The 16,880-nt window shown below is 46.4% G+C and overlaps 1 protein-coding gene across 1 annotated transcript in view; it reads left to right on the top strand.

Annotated features, from left to right (window-relative positions):
* LOC144721196 (alpha-aminoadipic semialdehyde synthase, mitochondrial-like) overlaps positions 1–16,880 on the top strand; it is a 49,477-nt gene that overhangs the window by 10,011 nt on the left and 22,586 nt on the right. The window contains exon 4 of the mRNA XM_078598602.1: positions 12,457–12,562. Coding sequence (XP_078454728.1) covers positions 12,463–12,562 — 100 coding nt within the window. The 5' untranslated portion in view covers positions 12,457–12,462. The remainder of the gene's footprint in view (positions 1–12,456; positions 12,563–16,880) is intronic.

The following is a 16,880-nucleotide window of genomic DNA, read 5'->3' as shown; positions in this document are numbered from 1 at the left end:
GATGTCGGTGTCATAGAAATTTCCAAAATCTGTGCAATTTCGGTAGAAATCCAAATTTTGTGTTCAGGTCTTTTAGTCGTAAAAACCGTGTTGACATCTCCTGTTGAAGTCTCTTCATAACGCACACAATTTCTTCTTATGAAAGTCCTGCATCTCTTGCCAGTTCTCCTGGAATCTTCCGACGTCGCCTAATTCTTCTGTCCACATCGATCCCCCAGGCTGTGCATCTTGTTTTGGCGTTTTCTACAGCAACTTGGCTCAAATCATCACGAAGCTTGACAAATTCATGCTCCAAAGATTCAAGATCAGTTGCTGCTTCCTTGAAATTCATTGTAGGATCCTGTAAGCGCTTCTGAACACGATCAATTTTTCTAAGAATGACATTCTAGAAATGTAATAAAACTATGAAGTAAAAATTTATTACGCATGCCTGTAACTGTTCTGCATCACTTCTGGTTTCAGGCGTCATAGTTACGTCCTCCGATAATTTGTCTAGCAGCCCTACTAGTTCATCCAGTCCTTCATAGATAGCTTTCACAGCTTCTGATCGTGCACTCCAGCGTGTTTCAGACTCCCGCTTTACTGTGATGGGCACAGCTTTTTTTAACTCTTCGCAACGAATTGTTGAACGAGAGAAAAACAAATATATACTTTCAACTGTTCCAAAAAATGTGACGACAAGTGGATCCTGTTTAGCTGAGTGTACTCCTGCTAAGTTTAAGTTGTGGTTGTCACAGTTGACAAGCAATGCTCTGTGGTTTTTGTCACATATTCGTTGTTGAAGGCCGGATATATGCCCAGTCATCACAGCAGCATTGTCATAACATTGTGCCCGACAGTCGGCTAGAGGTATGTTGTCAGATTTCAGTCTCTCGACGATGACTCTTTCTAGGCTTGCTGCATCTTTTGCATGTATCTCGATATAACCTAAAAATGATTCTTTGATAGTTACTTTTTTAGTTTGAAAATCCACATCCACAATCATATGACCTGAGAAAGCTGTTCCCGATGTCCTAGATCAGGAGTTGAGTCAAGTAAGATACCGTAGTACTTGTTTTTCCTGATATCACTCAACAATTGGTTCTTTACAGTCGACGCAAGTATGTGGATAAATTCATCCTGGATTTCCGGTGACAAATAAGAAACTGATCCCGGATTTTCTCCTGCGTGCTGTACGTGTTTTGCTAACAATGGGTCATACTGAGCAACGAGTTTGATCAGCGCGAGAAAGTTTCCAACATTTTTATCTTCATCCGCATTCAAATTTTTCTCATGGCCACGTAGTGCCAAATTTTGTGAAACCAGAAACTTAATACAGGTGAGTATTCTTTGCAATATATCTCGCCAACGTTGTTTTTCCAAATGAATCTGAGCTTGAACCACTGCGTCAATTCCAGTACCATCAATTATCCTTCGTTCGGCTTCCTTCCATGTAGTAAAAGCTGTGCGGTGGCTTGGATTGTTTTCATGAGAATTTAGTTTTTATGGCTTTCTCCACTTGTTGAAACCGTTTGTTAACTCAAACGAAGCTCGTGAGTTTGAACTCGATGATGTAAATAATAGACAACAGAAACAGTAAGCAGCTTTATTGATTGGTGAATATAATAGCCACAAACGATTCACTTCCTCTCCATTCGCTAGTCGGCGTTTATACCATGCTGATGTAATTGAACGTTCTCTGGATACTGATAATATATTGTCTCTGTGCTGAAAAGGCAAGGATCCGAGAGTAATCATTTCATTGCGAAGAGGCTGTGATATTTTCGATAGCTTTGTCGTTTTATCATATTCTAAGTAGCCAACATCGTGAAACCTTAGTACAGCAGGAACAGCATCATAATGAGTATTTTCAGCTTCTCTATCAGAAGATTCTTCTATCTCATCTTCCCCGTTACTGTCAACAAGTTCATCATCATGTCGTAGTTTCCGCCACCAAAAAACACATGCCACTGACTAAGGCTGAAAGACTGCGCCTGTCTGTTGTTTGGGACGTTTGTTGTATGTGTTGGGTTATGAAATTTTGATGAAAAAAAAAAAATTATTTTCCGAAAAATGCGCAAATCGCATTAATTATGTTAATGTGTGAGTTAATATGCATAAATGTGAGTAATTATATGCATGAATTATGATAATCACGGAGATAATCGTAGTAGTTTATGCAGATGCTTGCGATTATGTTAATGTGTGCAGTTATGATAATTAGGCTCAGCTTCGTTTATCCAGAGTTATCAATCAGGATAACACGATTATCATCGATTAAACGTTTACCGATTATCCTAGTGTGTGTTATGATATTTTAGGTCTCCATTTTCATATCTCATCACAGGATACAGTTATCAAGAATAAGATAGTTTTGCATGGACTTGGAAGGAACACTCGATATGCTTATGTGATAACAATTTTATTCTAACAAGCATGTGACATTCTATCATGCAGGTTAAACATGCGTCCATAATTCATGAGCAGGATTATGCAATTAACGAACATGGATAACTAAAAATACTTCTTCATTTGCGAGACTATGCATTTAACTAAAATGAATGAATAAACACTTATGCATTTGCGAGACGATGCATTTACTAAATTGAATAACTCAAAACTCTTATGCATTTGCGATATTGTGCATTTAACGAACTGAATGGCTAAAAACCCTCCTAACAATCGTAACCTCTACCTTTCCACCAGGCATCTCATTAGTTCGTTTTTGTATCGATCACAATCGGCGACTGGCCGAGTTTGAAAACAAGCATGACACACTTCATTTTGCGGTAATAAAAAGCACTTATTGTATCCCAGAGGCGAAAGTATATGTCAATAGATTCATCGGCAAGTATAAAATCCTTTTAACGGAATGTTTGATATAATGGTGGGTGAGGGCGTGTGTGTGGGAGAGCGAATCTGGCTCTGTTTTAATTAATGCTTCGGCGAGACTCTGACAAAGGAAACTGGTTTGACAAGATTTTCTCTGTGCTTCCTGGAGTCTGTATGTGGGGAGCCATACGACCTCTGTCCGTGCGGGTTGCAGCCGAGACTTTCTCCGCGGTGAGGTGAGCGGCGGCGCTTGGTTGTACTTGGTAGCTGACGGCGCGATGGCGCCTCTCTGCAGCTCTGACGGCGGCGCTCGTTCGGAAGACTTTGACTCTCTTTCTCCACGGCGGGATGACGAGTCGGTTTTGGTTGATGCTGGTCGATCTGGGTGTCGCTCGGTGTTGCTCGGTGTCGCTCGGTGGCGCTCGGTGTCCCTCGGTGTCGCTCGGTGACGCTCGGTGTCGCTCGGTGATGCTCGGTGGCGCTCGGGGGCGCTCGGTGGCGCTCGGTGGCGCTCGGTGTAGCGGCACGTCGCTACTCCGCGAACCTCGTCATTCTGGATGACGAAAACTTCTTGACGATCTCTGGTGGGGCCCGTGGCCCGGACGATCTGTTTTGAATGGATTTTCCTTTGGCTTATATCTGGGAATTCCACTCAGTTTCCCGAGTTGTTCAAAGCCTGTCATAAAACATTCCTGTGGGTGTGAACCATCTGCGTTCGTGTGTGTGTCGTGTGCGTGTCCGTCCGTGTGTTTATTAGCTTTGAAGACACAGCTGTGTGTCGTTCTGGAAGGGGGGGGTGGGGGCCTCGTGACGGCGCCACCTAAGTTATCCATTAGCCAGACCGATGATTCGCGTCGAGTTATATATATAAAAAAAAAATATTCGAATCCATGTTTTTGTTACTGAATAATATTTGTCGCGAAAACCTACGCGTTAAGCGAGCTTAATTATTCTCTCCCTTGCTCGGGGATCATATCTTTTGTCTCACACAGCTTAAGTTGTTTTGGTTTGGAAGTTGAAATGCGACTTATTTGCTGCTTGGTTCCATTATGCCCAAGTTATGCCGAAACCGTGTTCACGATGTTTTATCATGACCCGATCTCCCATGGAAATGTTATTTGCTCGCGTGTGCAATTTTTGCTGTCCGTGTTGCGGGGAGACAAAGACGGTTGTTTCCACGGTGGGAGCACCCGGCGCATGCGCTTATTTATTTATTTTCCGAAGACGTGTTAATTTCCTTTGAGCCATTGCCCGGGAGCTTTATTGGTGTCATTTCCTGGCTTTTGGCGTGTTTGTGTGGAGATCCTCTCGGGAAGACAAAGATGGCCGTGAGTTGCTCGCTTCTCATGGGGTGTTGCGTTTGGTTGATTATGAGAGGCTTCCCCGCCCTTAATTTTCCGAGGGAATCCACTTTAATTCCGTACTTATTATTTGACTTCTTGTGATTATTTAATTTGGTATCCCGGCTAGGAATTTTGTTTTGGAGCGACTCAAGCCATAATTATTCTTTGGTGCTTCGGCCCGGCCGCGTAGAAATTATTTAAGGTAAATAATGTCCGTATTTAATTAACAATTGATGAATCGCGACTCTGGTGCAGACTGTAGTCTGGTTTCCAATTGGAGTAAGGATAGATACTGCTTGCTTACTCTTCATGGCTAAGTTGGTACTTGTTTATCTAATATGGTTCAAAACCCGTTTGTGTTTTTTTATCGTCAATGTTGTTTCCTTTGTTAAGAATATAATTATATATTTCGTGGCCTGGTTTTGTATTTATCAAAGGGTTTTTTTTTTACGAAAGGATGTTTCTTCCAGAACCCCCCGCTTGCAATTCCCCCTTCCCTTGTTCCTCTGGTGTGAAATTAGGGGAGTTTTTATGACCTTTATTGCCCTCTAGTCTTTTTCAGGCGAGGAATGTGCATCTGTGGAAGTGTGGGGACGTGTCCGTTCTCACGTTGCCGCGTGTCTATTAAAAAAACGATATTATATGTTGGCAGAATAATTCTTAAAAAAAAAAAAAATATTAAAAAAAATAAAAAGGGGGTATATACACAACAGTCCGCCCTTTTGAAAATTATCAGGGGTCGATTTGGCCACTGGCGAATTTTCAAACAAAGTAATGCCCCCTTTTTATGTCATGAATCCCATCAGCCGCCCTTACTCTCGGCGGTTATTTCTTACGACGCGTGTGCACGTATTACGATCTTAACCTGGTTACATTTGAAATAAGCAAAGAAAATAACAACACGTTAAACATCGATATTGCGTTACATCGGTTCTCATACATCATAACTCCGACGAATATTCATTTTTGTTTTTGCTTAACATGGTTACATTTGAATTAAGCAAAGAAAATAACAACACGTTAAACATCGATATCACCAGTTACATGGTTCTCATACATCATAACTCCGACGAATATTCATTTTTGTTTTTGTTAAATCCTGGGAAATGCTAGGTAGCGGTTTCGAACGCATTTATGCGTTACCTTCCTCATGTTGCCTGGTTTACCACTTATCACTTTGATAATTCGATCACGGTTTTCGGGTTCGTTTTTGTAGTTTCCTCTCTCACTCTCTCGCGTCGTGGGATTGTGTGAAAAATTGTGCTGCACATAACCAGAATTCGCGCACACGACCCACTTTGACACTTGGTTCGTGGCATTCGCTCTCTCTGCGATTACATGCACATTTGCCGAGTCAGTGTGTCGATTTAATTCTGTGCCTCGTAATGTTGCCCTCTTTGTTTTTACGAGTGTGTTAGATTCCAACACCATTCCCGATATGTCATGAACATTCGTCTCCATTTTAGCACTCCGATCCGCATCAATTTTGGTTTCCCTTGGATATTTTTCATTCAAAGGCTCGCGCCTGTACTCCTCAGGGCATGTCCCTGCTGTCTGTTTTTGTCTCTGCTGTCTGTTATCTACTGTCCGATCACACTTCAATTCAGCCCTGTCCTTACATTCGATTTGTGCGTCATTTACGGGAGCACTGTCCGCGTTTTTGCCCGCCCTGTCACTTGCAGCCTGCTTGTATTTCCCATTGAGCTCAGGGTTTAACAAAACCTCGGCGGGTGGGGCGCGTGTTGGCCGCTCGCTCGCGCTCACTGTGGGTCGTTCATCATGTATTTGGACCGCATTCTGTGTTATTCCTCTATTCCCTCCTGGTATAGCCGGTGGAGGAATTGGTCGGAATTGGATCGATTGTGTTTGACCTCCCATCCTGCGATTCTCCTGAATGTTCGCATCCATACCTCCGCAGTCTGTGTACCACCTTCCCGCTAGGTGGTTATCTTGCCATCTCTGTGCGTAATTTGAACCTTGCGTGTGTCATGGGATGGGGTGTTGATATGGTTCTGCTCTGAACCTCTCCCTCCTGCGATTCTCGTACATTTTTGGCCCAGTGTTTTTCCCATTTGGGTGCCAAATTTTTCCTGGATTGTTACTTCGCCATCTTTGTGCGTAATTTTGACCTTGCGTATGTCGTGGCATGGGGTGTCGATATGATTCTGCCCTTGGTCTCCACATTCTGCGATTCTCCTGAATGTTCGCCTCCGTACCTCCGCAGTCTATGTGCCACCTTCCCGCTGGATGGTTATCTCGCCATCTTTGTGTGCAACTTTGATCTCGTGTGTGTCGTGGCATGGGATGTTGATATGGTTCTGCCCTTGGCCTCCACATTCTGCGATTCTCCTGAATGTTCGGCTTTGTGCCACTCTCATTCTCGTGCCAACCTCTCTCTGGTTTATTTTGCCACAGGTGCGTGCGTGTTTGCTCCTCCCTGCATTGTGGGACTGCTCGGTGATTTTTATTCCTCTCTGAGAGGCTGGGTTCCTTATCCCTCTCCCTGTGTTCTGGATCCGAATTATGATTCTTAGCTCTGTATAACCATGCCATGTACGCCTTGCTCTCTATGCGGCGTAAGGATGCGGTTTCTGGATTCAAAACCATTCTCACCCTTTCTGTAATCTCTGGGCTCAAGGATTCAAAAAACATAATTTTGAACATTTTATCTCCTTTGTGGTATTGATTCACATCGCCTGCGTAATATGCTCTTTTAAATTGTACGAGGTAGTCGCATGGATCTTGGTCCATGCCCTGGGTCATCGATTTTACAGCATAAAACCCTTCAGTGAGTGTCGAATATTCTCCAAACTTCCGAATCACTGCCAGGCTCAGTTGTTTAAAATCATTTCTAACCTTGTGTGGTAGTGAATTTACCCATGGTATAGATTCTTTATGTAAGCTTCGTTTCAACAAACTCGCTTTTTCATCCCGTCTCATCAGCCCTCTAATCATTGCCTCCTCTTCTACTGTTGCGATATGTGTGTGTATATCCATAGTCTGATTGTGTGGGTCAAAATCGGGAATTCTGACTAGAGCCTTGTCCATAAATTTAAGGGTTTTACTGTTGAATAAGTATTCCGAAAATTGATTGCCGTCAGCGTCATCATCAAACAAGTTATCATCAGGCAATCTGTCACTTTTATCTGTGCTGTGTCGGGCGTGTTTTAGCGGCGTGCATTTTTTGTGTGATCGCTCAGTGCTGTGTCACTCGTGTTGCCATTTCCCTTCAGTTTTTGCCTCTGCCCTTAGGGAAGGATGTCTTGTCGACTTTACTTTAACATTTTGCCTCCCTCTAGCTGTGAAGTTGTCAGTCTCAAATGTTTTTGTTTGCATATGTATCTCTCCATCCCTTCTCTCGAATTGTGAGGGTTTCCCTTTGTCAAGGATTTTTTGTTCGATATCCATAATTTTTGTGCGATCAGTCCCTGGACTCTGTCCACGTACCCAAGAGTGTGATTTACTGTTACTTCCATATTTATTCTGTGGATCCACGTCTGTGAGTTTCGCTGGTGTCGCGAGCACTGATTTCTCTTCCCTCTCGAGGGTGTGAGGACATTTTTCCTCGTTTCTTAGAGACGATTTATCTCCTGATTATTTAATTTGGTATCCCGGCTAGGAATTTTGTTTTGGAGCGACTCAAGCCATAATTATTCTTTGGTGCTTCGGCCCGGCCGCGTAGAAATTATTTAAGGTAAATAATGTCCGTATTTAATTAACAATTGATGAATCGCGACTCTGGTGCAGACTGTAGTCTGGTTTCCAATTGGAGTAAGGATAGATACTGTTTGCTTACTCTTCATGGCTAAGTTGGTACTTGTTTATCTAATATGGTTCAAAACCCGTTTGTGTTTTTTTTATCGTCAATGTTGTTTCCTTTGTTAAGAATATAATTATATATTTCGTGGCCTGGTTTTGTATTTATCAAAGGGTTTTTTTTTTTAACGAAAGGATGTTTCTTCCAGAACCCCCCGCTTGCAATTATCCCCTCCCTTGTTCCTCTGGTGTCAAATTAGGGGAGTTTTTATGACCTTTATTGCCCTCTAGTCTTTTTGAGGCGAGGAATGTGCATCTGTGGAAGTGTAGGGACGTGTCCGTTCTCACGTTGCCACGTGTCTATTAAAAAAACGATATTATATGTTGGCAGAATAATTCTTAAAAAAAAAATAAAAAGGGGGTATATACACAACACGTTCTTCCATGTAAGTTCTTAATAGGCGCGCGTACCAAAATGTAATTACATGCCATGTAGGCTGTGTGTGGCGGGATATATAACTTTTAGGTTGAGGTGTAGATTTGTGCAGTAGTTTCAGGCTGCCGCGCCCGCCGCAATAATGTAACGTTGTAAGCCTCATTTTGGCGCCCCTTTACCTTGGCGCCCGGGGACATATGTACCCCCCTGCCCCCCCCCTAGCTACGCCTCTGGGCTGAAGCGGCGAGCCTATCCCACCGAACGGCGACCGTCGGTGAACTCTAGTATTACATAAATAGAAAATCAAAAATCTGTTTTATTTTCACTTACCTTGAGTCCTGATTGCTGGCTTGTCGGAAGGAGTGCAATGAGCCATTACATTTGCACGCACACAGACACATCAATGACAACGACCCCCATATAGTCTGAAGAGACTGTTGAAAGGCAGCGCCTAAGAAGACCGGCACAAGCACACTAGGGGTAGATTGAGCAGCAACCATGCCCAGGCACCATTGACGACCACCCAGTGGCGATGTTTACACTGAACAGGTGTTCAAACACTAAACAGAATCCTTTTGCAAGGAATCATTTCTGCATTAACCACACATTCGTGGTGAACGTGGAAACAAAAACATGCTCTTATAGTATATGGCATTGCTTTGAAACTGATTGGTCTACACCAGAGACAGCAACCTTATCTAGGGCCTAGTCTCAACCAGTGTTAGAATGCCAAGAGGCGAACGACAAGAGTGCAGGACAACAGGGTGGATGGGGGGGGGGGCTGACTGCGAAGGAGCCATATCGATCTTCAACCCTTCTATTATGAAAATAAATAAAGACTTACCCATTTTTCCGAAGCGGACCTCTCGAAGGGAGCTTCTTTACACAGCTACTAATTTGATGCTGAGTTGAGCTAGGAGAAGGCCCAGGACCCATTCAGATGATCGTCACTGGCATTGGTCGTCAGCGGGAGTCGAACTCGGGTGGGCAGGTTGGGACCGCAGCATGCTAAACATTGCACGACCGCTCCATACACACACACAGGGGCATGCGCTCGCAAACATGTGTAATAATTCTCCGGAGACGGATTCGGAATCGGTCTTCTTTATTTTCACTTCACGGTACACTTGTTCCCGCACGCTCCGTTGCTGGCAGACAACGGAGAGCGGCAGACTCCCACAACTCCCACCGCGCACGTGGCACCCGGAGCCCCGTTCGCGCGTGGCTCTCACCCCGTTCAGTTCCCCGTCTCCTCCTTCGATCATCCCTCTCCCCCCTCTTAATCCCTTCGTCACGTGGTCCCCCCAGCCAATCCTCCATGGGCCATCTCGACCGTTCTCGATGGTTCCCTGTCACTCCCGGGACCACGCCTCTTATCCGGATCCCCATTAGCTGGGGCCCCAATGGCTGGGCCAATCACCCCTGATGACATGCCGTGATCACGCCGGCCCCACGCTCCCTATCTCGACCCTTATTGGCTACAAGCAGGACCGGCAAGCCAATCCCCCACGTGAACCCACTATAGCTGTTATTACACATGTACGCGCGCACAAGACAAATACAAACATCCCCCGTATAGCCTTAACAGACTGTTGGGGCAAGTGCTGTTTGCGAGCACCTATGAAGGCCAGCAACGGCACACGAGGGGGTGGGTTGGTCAGAACCACGCCCGACCGCCTTTGTCTCCCCAATGGCGATGTTTACTAAACACTGCACCAGGTACTCATTTGAGGCTGAGTCGACCTGGGGGAGGCCCCGGACCGGTTCAGGTAATCGACACTAGTGTTGTCCGTAAGCAGGAATCGAACCCCGGTCGTCAGGTTCGTAGTGCAGCGTAGTGCTAACCGCTACACTACGCATGCACGAACACTCACTCACCGCACGAGACTCATTACAGCTCACGGAGGATCTGAACAAAACAGTTCCGTGGTTACATTTTTAAGTGCGAGTTTTAAGTCAATGTGTAGTGGAGTAGCGCGCAGGGTTTTGCAAACAGTGTGCATGCACGTGTGAGCTGCGGACAGTGAAGTCACATCAGGGCACACAGGTGCGGAGAGAGACAGCAACCAGAGAAGGTGACCAATTAAGATGCATAGTGGTGATTGGCTGCAAATGCAGACACGGTGTAGGCGCCTCAGAGTCTGCAGATTGAGGCGATAGCAGCGGAAGCCACGTGCGAGAGGCGACGGGAGGACGCCAGCTTAATTCGAGCGTTTAATGAGCAGGATAAATACGGCAAAGTGTGAGGCAGGTAGTTGAGTTGTGTGGAGTGGAAAGAAGAGTGAACACAAGAGAAGTCCAGGGCCCCGCTCTCCACACCTCGTCCTCTTCAGCGGTGATGGCTGACCCCCCCCCCCCCCCCCCACTGGAATCAAGGGCGAGGTTGGAGAGGCGAGGGTAGACAGGCTAGCAGTTAAAAGGCTAGCGGAATCCTAAGTGTGAGTGCGTGAAGGCTAGCAGTGGAGAAGCTAGCAGAATATATAGTGAGAGGGTAGTAGTGGAGAAGCTAGCAGAGTGTATAGTAATAGGCTAGCAGTGGAGAGGCTAGTAGAGTGTACAGGGGGAAGCTACCAGAGTGTGTAAGTCAGGCATGTCCGAAGTCCGGCCCGCGGGTCAATCACGGCCCGCGGGCAGATTTCATATGGCCCGCATCTTCGGTCTTATAATGTGTTATTTATGGCTCGCCAGCTCTGTCAGAATAAATACATCATAAAACTCATGGAAATTTAAGGTATTCTATACAGTTTGTTCAATGTTATCTGACTGAATGAAAGGCAGAATGGCGTTTTTAGAGTTGTTCCCGTCTGCCTGAGTGGCTTATATTTGGTTACATTGTCATTTGAAAAATAAAGGTAATTGTGACAATGACAATTGTTTTATAACAGTGTGTATTTCCACTTAACTTTTGTGGTTAAAACAATGTCAAAAGGAACTATTGGCCCCCGGGCATCTTCACTTTATCAAATGTGGCCCTCTTTGCAAAAAGTTTGGACACCCCTGGTGTAAGTGATAGGCTAGCAGAGAGAGAAAGTGGAGCGAGCAGATCGTTGCAGACAGGCTAGCAGAGTGAGAGAGAGCAGGTTATCAGTGGAGAGGCTAGGAGAGAGAGAGAGAGAACAGGCTAGCAGTGTAGAGGCTAGGAGAGTGAGAGAGAGAGAGAACAGGCTAGCAGTGGAGAGGCTAGGAGAGTGAGAGAACAGGCTAGCAGTGGAGAGGCTAGGAGAGTTAGAGAGAGAACAGGCTAGCAGTGGAGAGGCTAGAAGAGTGAGAGAGAGAACAGGCTAGCAGTGGAGAGGCTAGGCGAGTGAGAGAACAGGCTAGCAGTGGAGAGGCTAGGAGAGTGAGAGAAAAGGCTAGCAGTGGAGAGGCTAGGAGAGTGAGAGAGAACAGGCTAGCAGTAGAGAGGCTAGGAGAGTGAGAGAGAGCAGGCTAGCAGTGGATAGGCTAAGAGAGTGAGTGAGAGAACAGGCTAGCAGTGGAGAGGCTAGGAGAGTGAGAGAGAGAGCAGGCTAGCAGTGGAGAGGCTAAGAGAGTGAGAGAGAGAACAGGCTAGCAGCGGAGAGGCTGGGAGAGAGAGAGTGGAGTGAGCGAAGCGAGCGAAGCGGGAGAGTTGCGATGGAGCTACGTGGTGTTGAACGCGAGGAGTTTTGTTCGAATAAAAGTGACAGGAGAAAAAAAAGTTGTCTGCGTGAAATAACACCATTACAAATGTAAACATTCTATTTCATGGAAGCTGGTTTGTAAATGCGGGTGTTCATAAGTCGGGTTATTCTTAAGTTAAGGACTGCCAGCAGCCACATTGAGTCAGGTTTGGGAGTTTCATTGTTGAGTCGGAATCCTTATGATGATGCAATGTGCTGGCAGTTGAGGAGTCGTGGAAATCACATGTTTGTAAGTAGTGTAGAACTTATTTTGCACCGTACATAGCCAACCGTGCTAATGTGAGGTGCGGCGCATAGTGTATGTATTTATGTTGAACTTCTTTCGCAACATATGTAGCCAACCGTGCTAATCGGAGGTGCATTAATCATCTTGGGTACGAATACAAGACGGTAACAGGCGTGTGTGTCTCTCTGGTGGTGCTGTGTGCTGCGTATTGTGAATGACAAGGGCAGCATGGCGTCCAGGAAGCGCGTGCTTGTGTTGGGTTCGGGCTACATCGCCGGGCCCGTGCTGGACTACCTGAGCCGGGACGGGGGCACCGTCGTCACCATAGGTAGTGCACACAGCTCGCACTCCGCTCACGATAGCACGTGCAGCAGTGTATTAGGGGCACGTTCCTCATTCTCGAGATTAATCCACAAGATGAAATAATCTAGGCCAAGACATCTCTAATGTTTCAGGTTTGACAAAATTGTGATGTCATAGGAAGTACTGTATTGTCACTTCCACGATGTCACTTCCGTGTTGACGATATGCTGCCCCTCATTTACTGCAATGAGTAAACTCTGAAAATGCGCACACTCAATTGTTATGTTCCCATTGGTACATTGTGTTAAAAATGTAAATTCAACGATGAATATTCGAATTATTAACAAAAATAATTTGCAATTAGGTGTATAAATTCTAAAATCGGTATCAGCAAAAAAACTAAATAGAAAACTCATCACTGTATATAAACCAAGAATAAACAACCCGTTACACACTCTCTTGAGCATTAGGCACAGCCATGCCGCTTCGCTAACAACCTCCCACTGGCTCCCCATTTATTTTGCTTTGCAAGGATGGGTCAATCCATACCTGTCAACCCATACGGTTTATCCATATACTTGTACAGGGAAATTGAGTTTTCAGGTCCATACGGCATACAGCCGTTTAAATACGGGCAAAATAATGTCTATTTGTTTGTGTTTATCCCTTGTGCTGGGACTTTTTAGGATGAACGTTGAGATTTATAAGGGCACGGTGTGACCAATATGGTCTGAATTAGTCTGTAATAAGGTAGACACTGATAAGAGGTTGACAGGTATGCAAATCACTAAACACAATGTGCTTTGGCTGCTGCCCTAGTCATGTGTGGATCAAGCCGTCTGTGTAAGGGACTCTTCTACTTACGAACATTCAACTGACAAACTTTCAGAGATATATGAACCAACCTGTCTGTAATTACAGTTGTTCGTTCGGACTGAGAGTCTTAAGTCCAACCGCCACGCAATCGATGGCGGTGGTGGCATCTACATCTGCAGAACATGTAGAACCAGTGAAATCTACATTTACAGGAAATTATACAAGTATTAAAGCCATTCCCTGTATTAGTGTACATGCCGTACATCATGTTTGGAATGGACAGACCTCTGGAACCTAACTCGTTCGTAAGTAGAGGAGTCCCTGTACATCTAACCTATATAATTCATTTTTTGTCTGTCTGTCTGTCCGTCCGTCTGCGTACGCTCCCTTCCGGGGGATGTAGCTCTCGGACCGTGGGGTTCGCCGAGATTAAATTTTGCAGGTGGGCACGCCCCCGGCCCCGCGGTAAACTTAGGCATTTCCGATTTTTCGTCTCTAAACTTGAAATCGGACCGATTATCGATTTAGTGCGATTTCTCTTTAGTTATTTAAATCTTTATTTATTTATTTGATATTGCCGACCGGCGCGGACCACGGCGGTTGCCCCTGGCAACGGGTAGCAACGCCTTCGTTGCGAGGTGGACGCCATTTTTAATTCCCGTTAAAAATATGCGCAGGCATTAACACGCGACTCTGAGGTAAATTCATCAAAGTTTCACGTCCTCTTCACTCCCCCCCCACCCCAATGTGTGCAATTACTATCATAGGGTCGGTAGATAATAAAATTATAGCGATTAGACAGTATTATTGTAGCGCGGGGGGGGGGGGGTAACGGTCCCAGTACCCAGCCTCAGCCGGATGGGCAATCTAGGCGAGGCCGGAGGCTCTGCACGGTACTAGGCCTCGACACCCCACACGTGTCAGGTGACGACTTTGTGGTATAAACTCGATATACCCAGCGTTGCCCGGGGGAAAAATACATTTAAAATCTTCTGAAAACTTTAAAACATAACATACCAATGAAAATACAACTGTGTAATTAAAATTCTAAACCCGACCGCGCCAAGAATCGATTCTCTGAATCGCGAAAAGGAATCGAAGGTTGTAGATTCATTTTGAATCGCCCTGTTCCCTTTTAATATAAGTTTGTTATAGAGTCGATGTAAACTGCTACGAATGGGAAATATCCGGTGTTGACCGGGGCAAAAATATAATTAAAAACTCCTGAAAACTTTAAAACATAACATACCAATGAAAATAAAACTCTGTAATTAAATATGGAAACCTCCTACGCGCCAGGAATCGATTCTTTGAATCACGCAAAGGAATCATTGAAGGTTGTAGATTCCTTTAGAATCGCCCTATTCCTGCCACGTTTGCTTAACATTTCCCACACACATTCACACATTTAGCTTTTACATTTAACATACAAAACGTCAGCATGTACTGCTGTCATCATAGGTAAAAATATATACACCTTCACCACTCTACCTCACCACTCTCACTCACTCACCATCACCACTCACCCTCAACACTCACTATCACTCACCACTCACTATCACTGACCACTCACACTCACCCTCACCACTTACCCTCACAACTCACCCTCACCACTATTCCTCACTACTTACCCTCACCACTCTCCCTCACCAATCACCAATCACCCTCAAGCATACTTGGCGACACGTAAGTAAGTTTTTAAAACGGGAATAGGGTGAGTGGTGGTGGTGAGGGTGAGTGTTGAGGGTGAGTGGTGAGTGGTTAGGTTGAGTAGTTAGGATGAGTGGTGAGCGTGAGTGGTGAGCGTGACTGGTGAGGGTGAGTGGTGAGGAAGAGTGGTGAGGAAGAGTGGTGAGGGAGAGTGGTGAGGGAGAGTGGTGAGGGAGAGTGGTGAGGGAGAGTGGTGATTGGTGAGGGTGTGATTGGTGAGGATGAGTGGTGAGGGTGAGTAGTGAGGGTGAGTGGTTGTTGTGAGGGTGAGTGGTGAGGGTGAGTGGTGATTGTTGAGGGTGTGATTGGTGAGAATGAGTGGTGAGTGGTGAGGGTGAGTGGCGGTTGTGAGTGGTGATTAGTGAGGGGTGAGTGGTGAGGGTGAGCGTGAGTGGTGAGGGTGAGCAGTGAGGGTGAGCAGTGAGGGTGAGCAGTGAGGGTGAGCAGTGAGGGTGAGTGGTGATTGGTGAGGGTGTGATTGGTGAGGATGAGTGGTGAGTGGTCAGGGTGAGTGGTGAGGGTGAGTGGTGAGCGGTGAGTAGTGAGGGTGAGTGGTGAGCGTGACTGGTTAGTGGTGAGGGTGAGTGGTGAGGGAGAGTGGTGAGGGAGAGTGGTGAGGGTGAATGGTGAGGGTGAGTGGTGAGGGTGAGTGGTGAGGGTGAGTGGTGAGGGTGAGTAGTGAGTGGTGAGGGTGAGGGGTGAGTGGTGATTGGTGAGGGTGAGTAGTGAGGGTGAGTGGTTGTTGTGAGGGTGAGGGTGAGTGGCGGTTGTGAGTGGTGATTAGTGAGGGGTGAGTGGTGAGGGTGAGCGGTGAGGGTGAGTGGTGAGGGTGAGCAGTGAGGGTGAGCAGTGAGGGTGAGTGGTGATTGGTGAGGGTGTAATTGGTGAGGATGAGTGGTGAGTGGTCAGGGTGAGTGTGGTGAGGGTGAGTGGTGAGCAGTGAGGGTGAGTGTTGAGGGTGAGTGGTGAGTAGTGATGGTGAGTGGTGAGCATGGCTGGTGAGTGGTGAGGGAGAGTGGTGAGGGAGAGTGGTGAGGGTGAATGATGAGTGGTGAGGGTGAGTGGCAAGTGGTGAGGGTGAGTGGTGATTGGTGAGGGTGTGATTGGTGAGGATGAGTGGTGAGTAGTGAGGGTGAGTGGGGAGGGTGAGTGGCGGTTGTGAGTGGTGATTAGTGAGGGGTGAGTGGTGAGGGTGAGGTTGAGTGGTGAGGGGAGGTTGAGTGGTGAGGGTGGGTGGTGAGCAGTGAGGGTGAGTGGTAATTGGTGAGGGTGTGATTGGTGAGGATGAGTGGTGAGGGTGAGTGGTGAGGGTGAGTAGTGAGGGTGAGCGGTGAGGGTGAGTGGTTGTTGTGAGGGTGAGTGGTGAGGGTGAGTAGTGAGGGTGAGTGGTGAGGGTGAGTGTTGAGTGGTGAGGGTGAGTGGCGGTTATGAGTGGTGATTAGTGAGGGGTGATTAGTGAGGGGTGAGTGGTGAGGGTGAGCGGTGAGTGGTGAGGGTGAGTGGTGATTGGTGAGGGTGTGATTTGTGAGGATGAGTGGTGAGTGGTCAGGGTGAGTGGTGAGCGGTGAGGGTGAGTGGTTGTTGTGAGGGTGAGGGTGAGTGGTGAGGGTGAGTGGCGGTTGTGAGTGGTGATGGGTGAGTGGTGAGGGGTGAGTGGTGAGCGTGAGTGGTGAGGGTGAGTGGTGAGGGTGAGTGCTGAGTGGTGAGGGTGAGTGGTGAGAGAGTGGTTAGTTTTGAGGGTGAGTGGTGAGGTTGAGTGGTGAGGGTTAGTGGAGAGTGGTGAGTGGTGATTGGTCAGTGGTGATTGGTGAGGATGA

The sequence above is a fragment of the Lampetra planeri genome, chromosome 11 (assembly GCF_965212315.1).
Source record: "Lampetra planeri chromosome 11, kcLamPlan1.2.h2, whole genome shotgun sequence".
In the NCBI taxonomy this organism is placed as follows: domain Eukaryota; kingdom Metazoa; phylum Chordata; class Hyperoartia; order Petromyzontiformes; family Petromyzontidae; genus Lampetra; species Lampetra planeri.
This window is presented reverse-complemented; position numbering and strand designations above follow the sequence as displayed.